This window comes from Budorcas taxicolor, chromosome 18, assembly GCF_023091745.1.
Source record: "Budorcas taxicolor isolate Tak-1 chromosome 18, Takin1.1, whole genome shotgun sequence".
NCBI classification, from domain to species: Eukaryota; Metazoa; Chordata; class Mammalia; order Artiodactyla; family Bovidae; genus Budorcas; species Budorcas taxicolor.
Window position 1 is genome coordinate 59,106,140 of NC_068927.1, and position 13,767 is coordinate 59,119,906.

General features: G+C 49.2%; 1 protein-coding gene across 1 annotated transcript; it reads right to left on the reverse strand.

Annotated features, from left to right (window-relative positions):
- Nucleotides 1-7,756: 7,756 nt before the first annotated feature.
- LOC128064017 (sialic acid-binding Ig-like lectin 13) lies at nt 7,757-10,496 on the reverse strand. Its single transcript, XM_052656837.1, is given in 7 exon segments — nt 7,757-7,908; nt 7,911-7,997; nt 9,511-9,632; nt 9,634-9,787; nt 9,977-10,242; nt 10,284-10,368; nt 10,433-10,496. Coding segments are annotated over 7 exon segments (903 nt in total). The 5' UTR covers nt 10,470-10,496.
- Between the last annotated feature and the right edge of the window lie 3,271 nt (nt 10,497-13,767).

The window sequence follows — 13,767 nt, forward strand, 5'->3', positions numbered from 1 at the left end:
CTAGAGCACAGGCTCAATAGTTTGGTGCTCAGTCTTAGTTGCTTCACGGCATGTGGGATCTTCCCAGACCAGGGATCGAACCTGTGTCTCCTGTGATGCCAAGTGAATTCTTTACCACTGAGCCACCAGGGAAGCCCTCAACTTTTTAAATATTAAAAAAAAAAAAAGTGCTTACTTATCCCCATCCCCACTTTCACTCGTTACCCTAGTCTAATGGGAACACAATGGACAACACAACTGACACTTTGAGTCAGATAGTCCTTGGTGAGCAGGAGCTGCGCTACACGTTGTGTAGAGTATTGAGGAGCATTCCTGGCCTCTCTACTCACTGCTGGTTACCCCCCTCCTTCCCATCCCAGGTTCGACAACAAAAACATCTCCAGGCATTGTCACGGTTGACAAAATTACCCGTGATTGAGAATGACTATCTAGGTCCTAGTCACCGTCACCGCTCATCTGTATGACAAAAATCTATCAATGAGTCTCCTTGCTTCTTTTTTCTTTTCTAAAAATGATGGACATGTAGTTGAATTACAACGTGTTAATTTCTGCTGTGCGGCAAAGTGAGTCCATTGTACACATATGTGCATTCTTTTTCCCTTATGGTTTATCACTGGATACTGACTATGGTTCTCTGCTTCCATTGTTTTGCTCCTTCCCTAATGCCATTTCAACACAGCAGCCAGAGTTACTGTTAAAATATAGATAAGGTCAAGTCACCCTCTTACTCCAACATTTCAATGGCATTTCACTCTATTTAGGAGAAAAATCAAAACGAATCACCTCAACCCACCGAACTTGACCAGGTGTAACCCCCAATGAACAGTGCAAACTCATTTTGAATCCACTTCACTTTACTTCCCGCATTCTCTCCAATGATACCTACCTCCTCTGTTTCTCACATTTACCAAATTTGTTTCCGCCTCAAGAACATGATGCTAGCTGTCCCCTCTTCAAGGAATGCTCTTCTTGTGGCTGGCGCCCTTTTTCACCGTTTTCAACTCAGAGGCCATCTCTTCTGAAATGTTTTCCCTGAAGTTACAATGAAGGTGCCCCAACATTTCCCCACCTGTACACTTTTTTCCCCCCAACTCGCACATTTCTGGTGATTCCTTGGACCTCCTCTGAGCTTTCCACCTCTCCTCCGTGTGACCAGGGCACCTCCCCACTCTACTTTGCAATTGCCTTCTCATCCAAGCCACCCTTCCCCCACCTTTGGCCATACAGCAGATGAGGGGTTACCCGAATCTGCAAGAACCTTTTTTCAGTCATCCTTGTATCTGTCTTCTCTGCCTAAGAATGTTCAGATTGTCTCTGAGCCTATTCCTTAAAAACAAACAAACAAACAAAAAACATTCTGCAAGCTTCTGGTTTCCTTCTGGAATTCAACAGATGTTGAGCACCTGCTGTCTGCCTCTGAGGTCACAAGGGCAAAGACAGATACTGAGGGGAAGTGAGAGAGGGGTGGGTGGATAGGTATGGGGTTGGGGAGGTTAAGGAGGAAGAAGAGAGGTCGGTAGGTATGTGTGTGTCCGTGTAGGTAGGTGGGTAGGCAGCTTAAGATTCTGTCCTAAGAAGGATGCTGGGTATGGGTCTGAGGACTGGACTCAGGACAGATGAATGAAACGGATGTAGGGAAGCATTCCAGGGGTGAATGGAGAATCCGCGTCTGGCTATATTTGAGTCCCTGGGGGTGCTGAGGACCCTTGGTTGGGGGAAAGGGGCTATCTTAGACACCCCCTGTGTGATCAGTTGCGTCAGACTCTTTGTGGCTCCATGGACTGTAGTCCACCAGGCTCCTCTGCCCATGGAATTTCCAGACAAGAATACTGAAGCGGGTTGCCATTTCCTCCTCCAGGGGATCTTCCGTACCCAGGGATCGAACTAGCGTCTCTGGCATCTCCTGCATTGACAGGCAGATTGTTTACCTACGGCGCCACCTGGGAAGCTGTTGTTGCGCTTTGTCACGCAGTCGTTTTCGACTCTTTGCGACCCCGTGGACTGTAGCCTGCCAGGCTTCTCTGTTCATGTGGGATTCTCCAGGCAAGAATACTGGACTGGGTTGCCATGCCCTCCTCCAGGGGATCCTCCCAACCCAGGGATCAAACCGAGGTCTCCCGCACTGCAGGTAGATTCTTTAGTCTGAGCCACCAGAGAAGCCGACCTGCGAAGCTAGACACCCCCTGGCTGGCATCTTGGTGTCATTCGGATACACCTGTCTGTGTCAGTTCCCACCCACAGCGCTTGTACTGCAGTTCATAACGCTGTCCCCAGAGGACGCTCCACTTCCCCTGGCGCAGACTGACCCCTGTGCCCCAGTCACCAGGCTCTGTGCTGTCCAGAGTCCTGAAGAACTGCAGCTCCCTCAGGAATGTTTCCCAGGTTCTGGACACATTTGCAAATGATGCTTGCCCAACAAGGGTGCATTCATACTCACTGAACCTAGGAACAAGGAGTCTGCTCCTCTCACTGAACCTCCGTACAGCCGAGTCGCTGCTGGAGGGAGCATATCAAAGCAAGCACTTAGTTACCACAACCACCCCACTGCCCTCACCCTTCCTGAAATTTAAAAAACCTCAATATCTAGCCCACACACACTTTCACAGTGTCATTCTCAAATGACTTCCACCGAGACACATCAAACCTGTGATGTCTACACCAGAAAATGTTCCTGTGGCGTTTCAGTCTGTTCCCGCTGCTGTATTAGACATACCAAAAGCAAGATCTGAAATCATGAAACTCTTAGAAGAAAATATAGGCAGTGGTCTCTTTGACATTGGTCTTAAAGACATCATTTTGTCTCCTCAAGCAAGAGAAACAAAAGCAAAAATAAATCAACGAAACTCTTAAGAAACTAAAAAGCTTTTCCATAGTGAAGGACAAAACAAAAACACAGCCTACTACATGGGAGAAGATATTTGCAAACAGTATATCCAGTAAGGGGTTAATATTCAAAATACACAAAAGCCTCATGCGACTCAACATCAAAAAGAAAAAAAAGCACTCTGACTGAACATAGGCAGAGGACATGAGTAGACATTTTTTCCAAAGAAGACAAACACATGGCCGAGAGACACAGAAAAGATGCTCAGCACCACTCATCTTTGAGGAATGCACATCAAAACCAGAATGAGCTACCACCTCACACCTGTCAGAATAGCTGTTATAAAAAAGACAACAAATAACAAAGATGTGGATAAAAGGGAACCTTTGTGCACTGTTGTTAGAACTGTAAATTGGTGTAGCTGTTATGGGGAACAGTACAGAGGTCCCTCAAAAAATTAAAAATAGAATTGCCATACGATCCAGCAGTTTCACTTTGGAGTATTTATTTACTCAAAGAAAATGAAAACAACAAGTTGACAATATATATGCACACCAGTGTTCACTGCAGCATTATTCACAATAGTCAAGATATGAAAGCAGCTTAATGGTCCATTGATAGATGAATGAGTATATAATATACTACATTTGACATTACAATATACTCAGACATAAAAAATGAAGTCTTGCCATTTTTGACAATTTGGATGAATCTACAGCATATTAAGGGGGCTTCCCTGGTGGCTCAGAGGGTAAACAGTCTGTCTGCAATGCAGGAGACTCAGGTTTGATCCCTGAGTCAGGAAGACCCCCTGGAGAAGGGTATGGCAACTCAGTGCAGAATTCTTGCCTGGAGAATCCCATGGACAGAGGAGCCTGGTGGGTGATGATCCATAGGACTGCAGAGTTGGACATGACTGAAGTGACCTAGCACACACGCATGCAGGGCATATTACGCTAAGTGGAATAAGTCAGGTACAGAAATACGAATACCATATGATCCTGTACATGGAATCTAAAAAATAAAGCATACAGACAAAACAAAATGAAAACAGGCTCAGAAAACTAACGGGTGGTTGCTGGAGGGGAGGAAGTGGTGGTGGTGAGGCAAAACAGGCAAAGGAGATTAAGTGCAAACCACCACTTATAAAAACAATAACCCATAAGGATGCAATAAACAACATAAGGAATATGGTCGATGATACTGTCATAACTTTGTGTTGGGACAAGTGGTGACTAGACTTGCCGTGGTGATCAGTTCATAATGCATGCAAATGTCGAACCACTATGTAGCACACCTGAAACTAACACAATATTGTACATCAATGCTATTTCAATAAAAATTAAAGAGCCCTTAAAATATTGACCCAACATACAAACGACTTAACTGCCATCAAGAAAAAGACTAGTATTATTTAAAGAAATGCAAGACCACGTCATCAACCACATAAAACTGACAATGTCCAGCAATCAGTGAAAAATTACTAGACATAAAGAAGTAGGAGCATATGATACTTAATGAAAGAAAAATTACTCAATGAGACATGACAGAGGAAACAGACCTAGCAGATAGATACATTAGAGCATTTATTACAAATATGATCCACATACTCAAGGACATAAAGGAAAACATTAACACGATAAAAGAAGAAATATGAGATTAAAAACTGAGGAATGAACTTCTGGAGATGAAAATAAATGATCTGAGGTGAGAATTTTACTGAATGAGACTAAGAACTGATTCAACATTGTGGAAGAATAATCAGTAAATTTTGAAGATATAGAACAGATCTTATTCAAACTGAAGAATATAGAGAAAAAAGACTGGAAATGGTGAACAGATGCTCAGGACCAATAATGAGATCATATTGGGCAATACCACATATGTAAAATTGGAGATACAGAGGAGAATAGGAGAATAGAGACAGGAAGACAAGAAATATATACACACATATAAAAGAATAGAAATATATATAATAAAAATATATATAAACTGACTTAATTTCACAAATTTGATCACAAGTATAAAATTTTAGATTCAAGATACTTAACACACTCCAAGTAGCATAATCTCTGTCTGTCTCCCTCTTGCTCACACACACATACATACACATTTACACACCAAGGCACATATTAATTAAATTGTTTAATTCATTTTTAAACCATGCCTCATGGCTTGTGGGATCTTAGTTCCCCAACTAGGGACTGAACCCATGCCCTTGGCAATGAAAGTGGGGAGTCCTAACCACTGGACGGCCAGAGAATTCCCTTAATCAAGTTTTTTTAAACCCAGTGAAAAGGAGAAAATGTTAAAACCAGCCAGAGAAAGATGTAAACTACAAAGAAAGATGAAAGTAACAGCAGAATTCTCATAAGACACTAAGCGAGCCAAAATAATTTGAACAACAGAAAGGAGGAAAATTTAACCTAGAATTCCTAATCCAATAAAAGTATCTTAGGCAAAAACTGATAGGCAAACAATGGCCGAGAGAATTCATTACCAACATGCCTACACTACAAAAATATAGGAAAAGACCTTCAGATAAAAGGAAAATGATACTGTAGAGAAAATATTTGGTTTTTGTTTAGTTGCTAAGTCGGGTTCGACTCTTTTGTGACCCGATGAACTATAGCCTGTCAGGCTCCTCTGTCCATGGGGATTCTTCAGGCAAGAATACTGGAGCAGGTTGCCATTTCCTTCTCCAGAGCCTCTTCCTGACACAGGAATCAAACCCGCATCTCCGCATGTCCTGCATCGGTAGACGGATTCTTTACCACTGAGCCACCTGGGAAGCCCAGAGCAACTATACTCTCGTCTTAAATTACAAGTAACTCTGAGAAACGAAGCAGAGTTACCTTAAAGCGAAAGGGCAGCTTTATTGTTCACAAGGTTTGCATGCCAAGGATAAGAAGCCTTTGGCTGTAACCCAAAGTATGTTCCTTGGAGGTGAAGGGGTGAGGGACATTGAAAATCACAAACCATAGAAGCAATAGGACTTGCAAAAAGAGACTGGCTGGCCCTGGCAGACCGACCACAAGTCCTTGCTGGCTGACCTGTAGTTTCCGATGGTGGCTGTCATCAGAGCATGTCCTGAGTGGTTTTTCTGGTAAAAGTCTTAGCACAATCAGAAGTTCTTACCGTTTTTGTTTGTGGTTTTCCTAAGAACACAGTGTACGTGGCTGAACCCTATGTCTGTCGTGCCTGCCTGGCTCCAGTTTATTTGGGGTCCCTGTTGGCCACAGTGGGCCCATTTTCCATGGTCTCTCCACAGGAAAAGCCTCTTATGTTTACTCTTCCTTGTGTGAAAGTGTTAGTGGCTCGAACATGTCCAACTCTTTGCGACCTATGGGATTCTCCAGGCAAAAATACTGCAGTGGGGTGCTATTCCCTTCTCCAGGGGACCTGCCTGACCCAGGAATTGAACCCACGTCTCCTGTGTCTCCTGCATTGGCAGGTGGATTCTTTACCACTGAGCCACCTGGGAAGCCCCCTTAGGGGAGGTTGTTTTTACAATAAAATAATGAAGAGCAACTGAAATGATTCATATATGCCTAAACATAAAATAGTTAATTTTTCTAATTAAAAAAAAATCTCCTTTGGGACTTCCTTCATGGGCTAGTGGTTAAGAGTTCACCTTCTTGTGCAGGGGGTGGGGGTTGGATCCCTGGTCAGTAAGCTGAGATCTCACTTGCCTCATGGCCAAAAATCAGAAAACAGGAACAAGGGGGCTTCACTGGTGGTTCAGCTGGTAAAGAACCCACCTGCCAATGCAGGAGACCCAGGTTCGATCTTTGGATTGGGAAGATCCCCTGGAGGAGGGAATGGCTACCCACTCCAGTATTCTTGCCTGGGAAATCCCATGGACAGAGGAGCCTGGCGGGCTACAGCCCATTCAATTGTAAAGAATCGGACGTGACTGAGCAACGAACACTTTCACACATTATGTTTTTATGGGTCGTGTTATGGGCATATCAAAACCACTCCAAGGTGAGCACACAGAAGAAAACCTGTTACATGAGGCATAGTTCAATTTTGTAATAAGAACATCTATTTCTTCCTTGCCTTCCCAACCATTCCTGTAGAACTATCAGCAAGACACCTGGAGACCAGATGTGATGAGGTGTTATTCCTGGGTAGGGCTTGGGGCCAGGTCCTCTAGCACTTCCTTGTCCACAGGCCTCTGGAGCACCCCCAGGAAGGACCAGGCTTACTCACACCTCCTAGCCCCACTCCCCCGTGACCTTCTGAACCTGTAAGGGAAACAGATCAGAAATAAGAGGTCAGCTTGTCGGTTTCTTTACCGGATGTGTTCGAGTCAGTTTCATGGAGGGTTTGCTCTGGAAAGGACAAGACAGAAGGCCACAGGAGGTGTCCCTTTCCCCCTCCCCCAAATCCAGGGACACCTTGAAAGTGCTTCTCACCTGGTGTAGTAGATCCAGCTGAGGCCACAGGTAAGAAGGAAACCAGCTCCCATCAGGGCACCCCTAAGCAGGGTGAGGACCAGGGGCCAGGAGCCCTGATTCTCCCCCAAAGTCTTGGGGGCAGAAAGAGGAGACACCTACAGGAGGAAGAGAGGAAGAAGGTAGAAGTGAGGTGTGAGTTCACACCTTAGCCCTGCTTACGGCCCCAGCTCTGAAAGAGAGCATCCGGATGTCCCTAGTGGTTCAGTGGTTAAGAATCCACCTGCCAATGCAGGGGACATCCATTCCATCCCTGGTCCGGGAAGATCACACTTGCTGCAAAGCAACTAAGCCCGTGTGCCACAACTACTGAGCCCACGCGCAGAGAGCCTGGGCTCCGCAACTAGAGAACCCACCGCAATAAGAAGCCCGAGCAAAGCAACCAGAGAAAGATCTTACGCAGCAGTGAAAACCCAGTGCAGCCAAAAAATAGAGAACTGGGGCATCCTTGCTTCTACTCACTCAGTACAACTCAGTACACATGGCTGGAGCCGCTCGGGTGCTGAGCTCTGCAGGTGACCTCTCCTCCATCCCCTAAGACCACCTGGGGCAGCTCTAGGACCCCAGGATCCAAAGGCTGGGAGGGGCTCAGGGTCAGGCTCCCCCGGGACCAGCTGACATTGGTGGGGGGTTGCTGTCGATAACACAGACCAGGCGCAGGGACTGGCCCTCCCAGACTCTCAGGGAGGTGGCATTGCCCAGGATCTTGGGGACTGGGAAGACAGAGATAGCAGGAAGTGCAGGGCTGAGAGGCCCTTCTCCCCTCTCTGTCCTCCCAGATATAGGACAGTGGCCCTGAGATTTCATCACAGGCAAGGGCAAGTAGGGGTGAAGGCCCCTGCCCCCCCCCCCCCCCGGAGGTCAGGGGCGAGGGGAGGAGAGGCAACTCGGTGAACCCAGGACAGGGGGATGGATGTTAGAAGATGTTATCTCAACCTGGGAGATAATATCCAAGGAGGTGGCCTCTGATGTGTGACCATGTGCTGGACATGGACACGTGTGGGTCTGGCCACATACAGGCTTGCACACAGGTGATGAAGGAGAAGGGAGACACGGAGGGAAGGAGGAGGGTCAGCTCTGGGCCTGCAGACAGCGCTTTGTGGCCCCAATTATGGCAGGCTGGACAAGGCACGGCTAGAGGCTGACAGGCCAGAGGGGAGGCTGCTCCAAGTGCAGATGAGAGAGAGAATGCAGGCCTGAGCTGCGAGGCTGTGGTCATGGAGGCGGGGAAGGGGGAGACATGAGGCATTTTCAGAAGACAAGCTTGCAAACTAAGTCTTGGGGAGGGTTGGGTGAGACATAGTCTAAAGGAATTTCTGAGATGTAGGCTCTGATTACTCAGGCCGGAGGGTCCCGACCAAGGGGACGTGGAGGACACTCAGGACAGAGATTTGTGAGGGTCTTCAGTGTGGAGGCTAGAAAACTCCAGGGTGAATGAACTTGACCTTGCCCTCCTGCACAAATGGGCAGGAACCTGGTGTTAGTTAGCGTTAGTCACCCAGTCATCTCTGACTCTTTGAAACTCCATGGACTGTAGCCTGCCAGGCTCCTCTGTCCATGGAAGTCTCCAGGTGAGAATACTGGAGTGGGTAGCCACTCCCTTCTCCAGATCGAACCTGGGTCTCCTGCATTGCAGGTGGATTCTTTACCATCTGAGCCACGAGGGAAGACCAGCCGCCTGGTAACCAGCTTGGGAACTCAGTCTCCTCCTGGGAGGTGGAGATGGCACAGTCAGAGAATCAGGGAAAGGATGGCATGGCAAAGTGAGCGGTGAGGAGAGGTGGGAAGAGAGAGAACAAGGGGAGATGACAGTGAATAGTCACCTAGGAGTCCACAGTGGCCTCATAGAGAGGCCTGCCAGGGGACAGAGTGGGGGACTGGGGAGGGGAGACGTAGGAGCCAAGAGGGGATGAGTGATGAGGGGCCTGATTCTGTTCAGTCTTCACAGCATCCCCCCATCTGACCTCCATGCTGCCCAGGGATCTCACACCTGTGCTGTTTTCTCAGAAGACCCAAATATCCAGGTTTTTGCGGGGCATCTGGAAGAGAAAGGAATAAAAATCCTGCTGCATTGTGATGGGGGCGTCAGGAGTAAGGGATGAGGCAGAAGTCTCCGTGTCTTCACCCCAGCTTGTCTCCAAGAAGAGTCCCCGAGTGTCCCACCCAGGACCCTTCATCTCTTTCCTCCGCATCCTCCAGGACTCAGGTTCTTGACTCCCCACTCACAGGACACATTGAGCCTCATGGTCGCCTCTGTGCTCACACCAGCTCCGGGGAAGGACACATGACACGTGAGGTTGGTGCCGTGGTCCTGGGGCCTCGGGGTGAGGGTGAGCACCGAGGAGTGGGGACTTGGGGTGTGGGGAGGTAAGGGCGACCTCAGTCCAGGAGAAGGTGTGGGATGTCCCCCTCTCATAGGCCCATCGCACCGCACAGGTGAGGTTGGTGGGGCGGCCAGATGCTAGGGTCCCCTGGACGTGGATGTCAGGTGTGTCTGTCAGAGCTGGAGAGGGGGAGACGCAGACCCAGGACTGGAGGTGGGATCCCTGTGTGCCCCTCAGAGCAGTCTGTTCCCCAGCATCCTGTACCCCTGGGTCCCTCCCAGGATGAGAAGACAGGGTTCCCCTCTCAATCTGCCCTGGGTACCCTCAAGACCCCTGTACGTGTGTCCTCCCCTTGACTCCATCCTTACCCGTCACACGGACGGAGAGCGGATGCCATTTATAATTATATCTCACGGTAGGCCCTCTCTCCAACCTAAAGAAGTATACTTCTGTGTCCCTCCTCTGGGCGTCTCTGATGTCCAGGGAGCAGTCCTTGGTCTGGGGGTCTCCAAGGAGGAGGAATTGGCCCTGGGCCTCACTGAGCACCGCATGCTCTGGGTTGTTTGTGGCCACTGCCAGATCTCCGTAGTCACGGGCTGGTTTTTGGAACCAGTAGCCGGTTTTTGGAACTCTGGGTCAGAGTTGTTCCAGCCTTACTGGGGATAGGAGACAGAGCAGGGCACGTGGACACACAGGCCCTCCTGCACCGACACGGACCGCGGTGCTTTCAGCCAGTAATTTGGATCCTGAGCCAGGGACCCTGCGGGAAATCAAGGATCAGCCGAGCCCCCGCCCTGCCGACCCCTGCCCCGCTGTCCACTCACCCGCCCATAGCAGCGGCGGCAGCAGCAGTGGCAGCATGTCTGAGCCGGAGGGTGTCTGGGCGTCCTGTATGTGAAGACAGAAGGGAAGGGAGAGGGAGGTAGGGCTGCGGGGAGACCCGAGGGGAGCTGTGGAGGAGCAAGAGACTGTTCACAGAAGAGGAACTTCAGAGCCGGAGTTCCTCCCCCTCCACACACAGCGGACAGGACACCCCTGGGCCCAGAGACCCCGGAGCCCTGCCCAGAGAGGAGCAGACAAGCAGGGGACCCCTGTCCTGACCCCCATCTGGGGCTTGTCCCTCCAGCACCAGAGCTTGGACCTGTAAAGACACCGAGGGCTGGGACTCAGGCGCCCTCCTAAGGTTCTCCCATCCGAGCTCCACTGTCTACACCGGGGAGCTGCTCAACTCCACTCTTGACCTGGAGAGTCACAGCCTCACGGAGACCCTCGGGTGGTCATTCCTGCGAGATGTGTGCTCTTTACGGTCCTTGGGAGCATCTGGAGCAGAAGACAAGAAGGGGCTCCTGGGTGGAGTGAAGGCAGCAGCCAGCCACCCATTCACACATCCCCCCAGCAGTGAATGTCTCTGGGTGGTGACCTAGAGACCAGAAGGGATACAACTCACCTGGTCCCGGCTGGCCAGATGCCCCCCGCCCGGGGCCCTCACTTCTTCCCCCCACACAGCACTGCTGGGTCTTACCAGCTTTTGCTGGTGAGACGGCCATGTGTCCTGGCAGCATTCTGGGTCTTTTTTTAAGTGAATATGATTTCTCTCACTCCAATAAAAAACTAACTCTTTTCCAATAGAGAAACTTGAAACTCTCAACAACAAATCCTTATTTCTCTTTTTCCCATCTCCTGGCCACCCCAGTTCTAATTTTCAGTCTTTAGGAAATTGACACCTTTGATACCTCATAGATGTGGAATCATATACTATTTGGCTTTCTGTGACTGGGTTATCGAAGGTGCCATAATATCCCTAGAGTTCATCCATGTGGTGGCATGTGTCACAGATTCCCTCCTCGATTTCCCTGGTGGCTCAGTGGTTTAGAATCCGCCTGACGATGCAGGGGACACGGGTTTGAGCCTCGGTCAGGAAGCATCCTACATGCTGGAGAGCACCTAAGCCTGTGCCACACAATTACCTGCCTGCCTGCCCTGGAAACCGGGCTGCACAAGGACAAAAGCCACCACAATGACAAATCCACACGCCACAACCAGACTGTAACCCTAGCTGGCTGCAACCAGAGAAAGCCCTCGTGCAGCAACAAAGACTCAGCACAGGCAGAAATGAATAGAAACTCCTTCCTTTTCCAGGCTGAATAATTTTCCATGGTTGTTGATCCGTTCATCGGCTGAGGGGTGCTTGGATTGCTTCCATTGTCTGGCTGTCGTGAACACACTACGAGAAACACAAGTGTGCTAATGTCTCCAAGAGTCCATCCTCTCAATTCTCCTTGGAGATAATCAGAGGCAGAATGGCTGGATCATGCTAATAATATATTTAATTTCTGAGGAAGTACCATTATCTTCCCATCTCACCGACCTGCTGCCCCCTGACTTAACCGCGGCTGTGATCAACTTACACTAACTATACGTTTGAAGGTGTTTATCTTGGACCCCTCTCCTGATCTCCAGACATTCCTGTCTGGCTCTCTCCCTGGCATCACAGTTGCATATCTAAGGGCTTCACAGGAAAAACATGGCATTTCAAAGTCCTACTCTGAAGCCCTCCACGTGACACAACTCCATCTGCCCAGTTGTTCAGAAGAAACATTTGAACAACGTCTTTGTTCCAATATCATCTTAGCTCCTCATTTTCCCTCACTTACCACCTCCACTAAAAAATTTCAGGTACTTCCCTGGTGGTCTAGTGGCTAAACTCCTTGCTCCTTAGACTAGCAGCCAGGGTTTGATACCCCAGTCAGGGAGCTAGATCCCATGGGCTACAACTAAGAGTCACACACCGTCCCTGAAGATCCCACATGCTGCAACTAAGACCTGGCCGGGCAAATAAACAAGTAAAACTTTTTAAAAAGAAAAGAAATTCCACTAGCTTGACCTTCGCAATAAATCCAAATATACGCTCCCTGTCTACATGACCTCCCTGGGCCATCGCAGCATCACTTCCTGCCTGGGGTGCCCAGCACTCTTGCCACAACTCTTTCTTGCTGCCCTGGATCTTTCTGGGGTCTCCTGGTGGTTCTGAAAGTAAAAAATCCACCTGCAATGCAGGAGACCTGGGTTCACTCCCTGGTTGGGGAAGATCCCCTGGAGAAGGGAGCGGCAACCCCCTCCAGTATTCTTGCCTGGTGATTCCTTATGGACAGAGGAGTGTGGCGGGCTACAGTCCATGGGGTCACAAACAGCTGGACATGACTGAGAGGCTAACACTTTAGGGCTGATTCTGTTGTAACAGCCATTGGGATTCTGCTCCTTTCCTTGTGTGATTTTCCTCTCAACATGTCAGCAGCTGATGTGGTCTAATTTTATTTTTAATATATTTTTTTAAATTCAGGTCCACATAATGACAGCACCATGATGACAGAAGTGCTCCTCATTCCCTTTATTTCTATAAAATATTCATAGAATAAAAATTATTTTTAAGACTGCATAGGGGACACTTTGGGGAATCCCAGGTGGCTCAGTGGTAAAGAATCTGCCTGCCAAGCAGGAGACTTGGGTTGGGTCTCTGGGTCAGGAAGATCCCTCTTGGGGATGGCAACCCACTGCAGTGGACAGAGGAGCCTGCATGGACAGAGGAGCCTGGCAGGCTACAGTCCATGGCATTGAAGAAAATGGACATGACTCAGCAACTAAACAACAACATGTTACACCTGAGTGGCAATAAGTACATCACCATGTTAGTGCAACCATCACCATTGTTTCCAGAATGCTTTCATCATCCCAAACAGAAACTCTGGGTGGAGAGTCAGCAGGGGAGAGCCCGCCAGGACTTCGAATCCAGCCCGTGGTGTGGGCCCCTCCGTCCCCTGCGTGGGGAGGAAACAGAGCTGCTCCGACTGTGCGGGAAGTGGACGGGAAGCGTCTCTGGCGAGTCCTCTGACCCGAGGGCCGTGTTTCCCAGCGAAAGGAAGCAGGAGATGCCTGGGTTCAGTGACTCAGGGAAGAGACGAGGCTGCTGGAAGGACCAGGGTCAGGACAGGGAGGAGACGGGCTTCAAGATGAGCTGTGCTTAGGAGGAAGGTCGCGGAGCCTTTAGTGATTTGTTGGATCCGTAGAAGGGGGTGGGGATTAAAGGCGGGCAATTTCGCCTAGCACCCTCCCCCGCCTTGCCCCTCACCCCACCCCCTCACCCCCCTTGCGCCCCATCCCC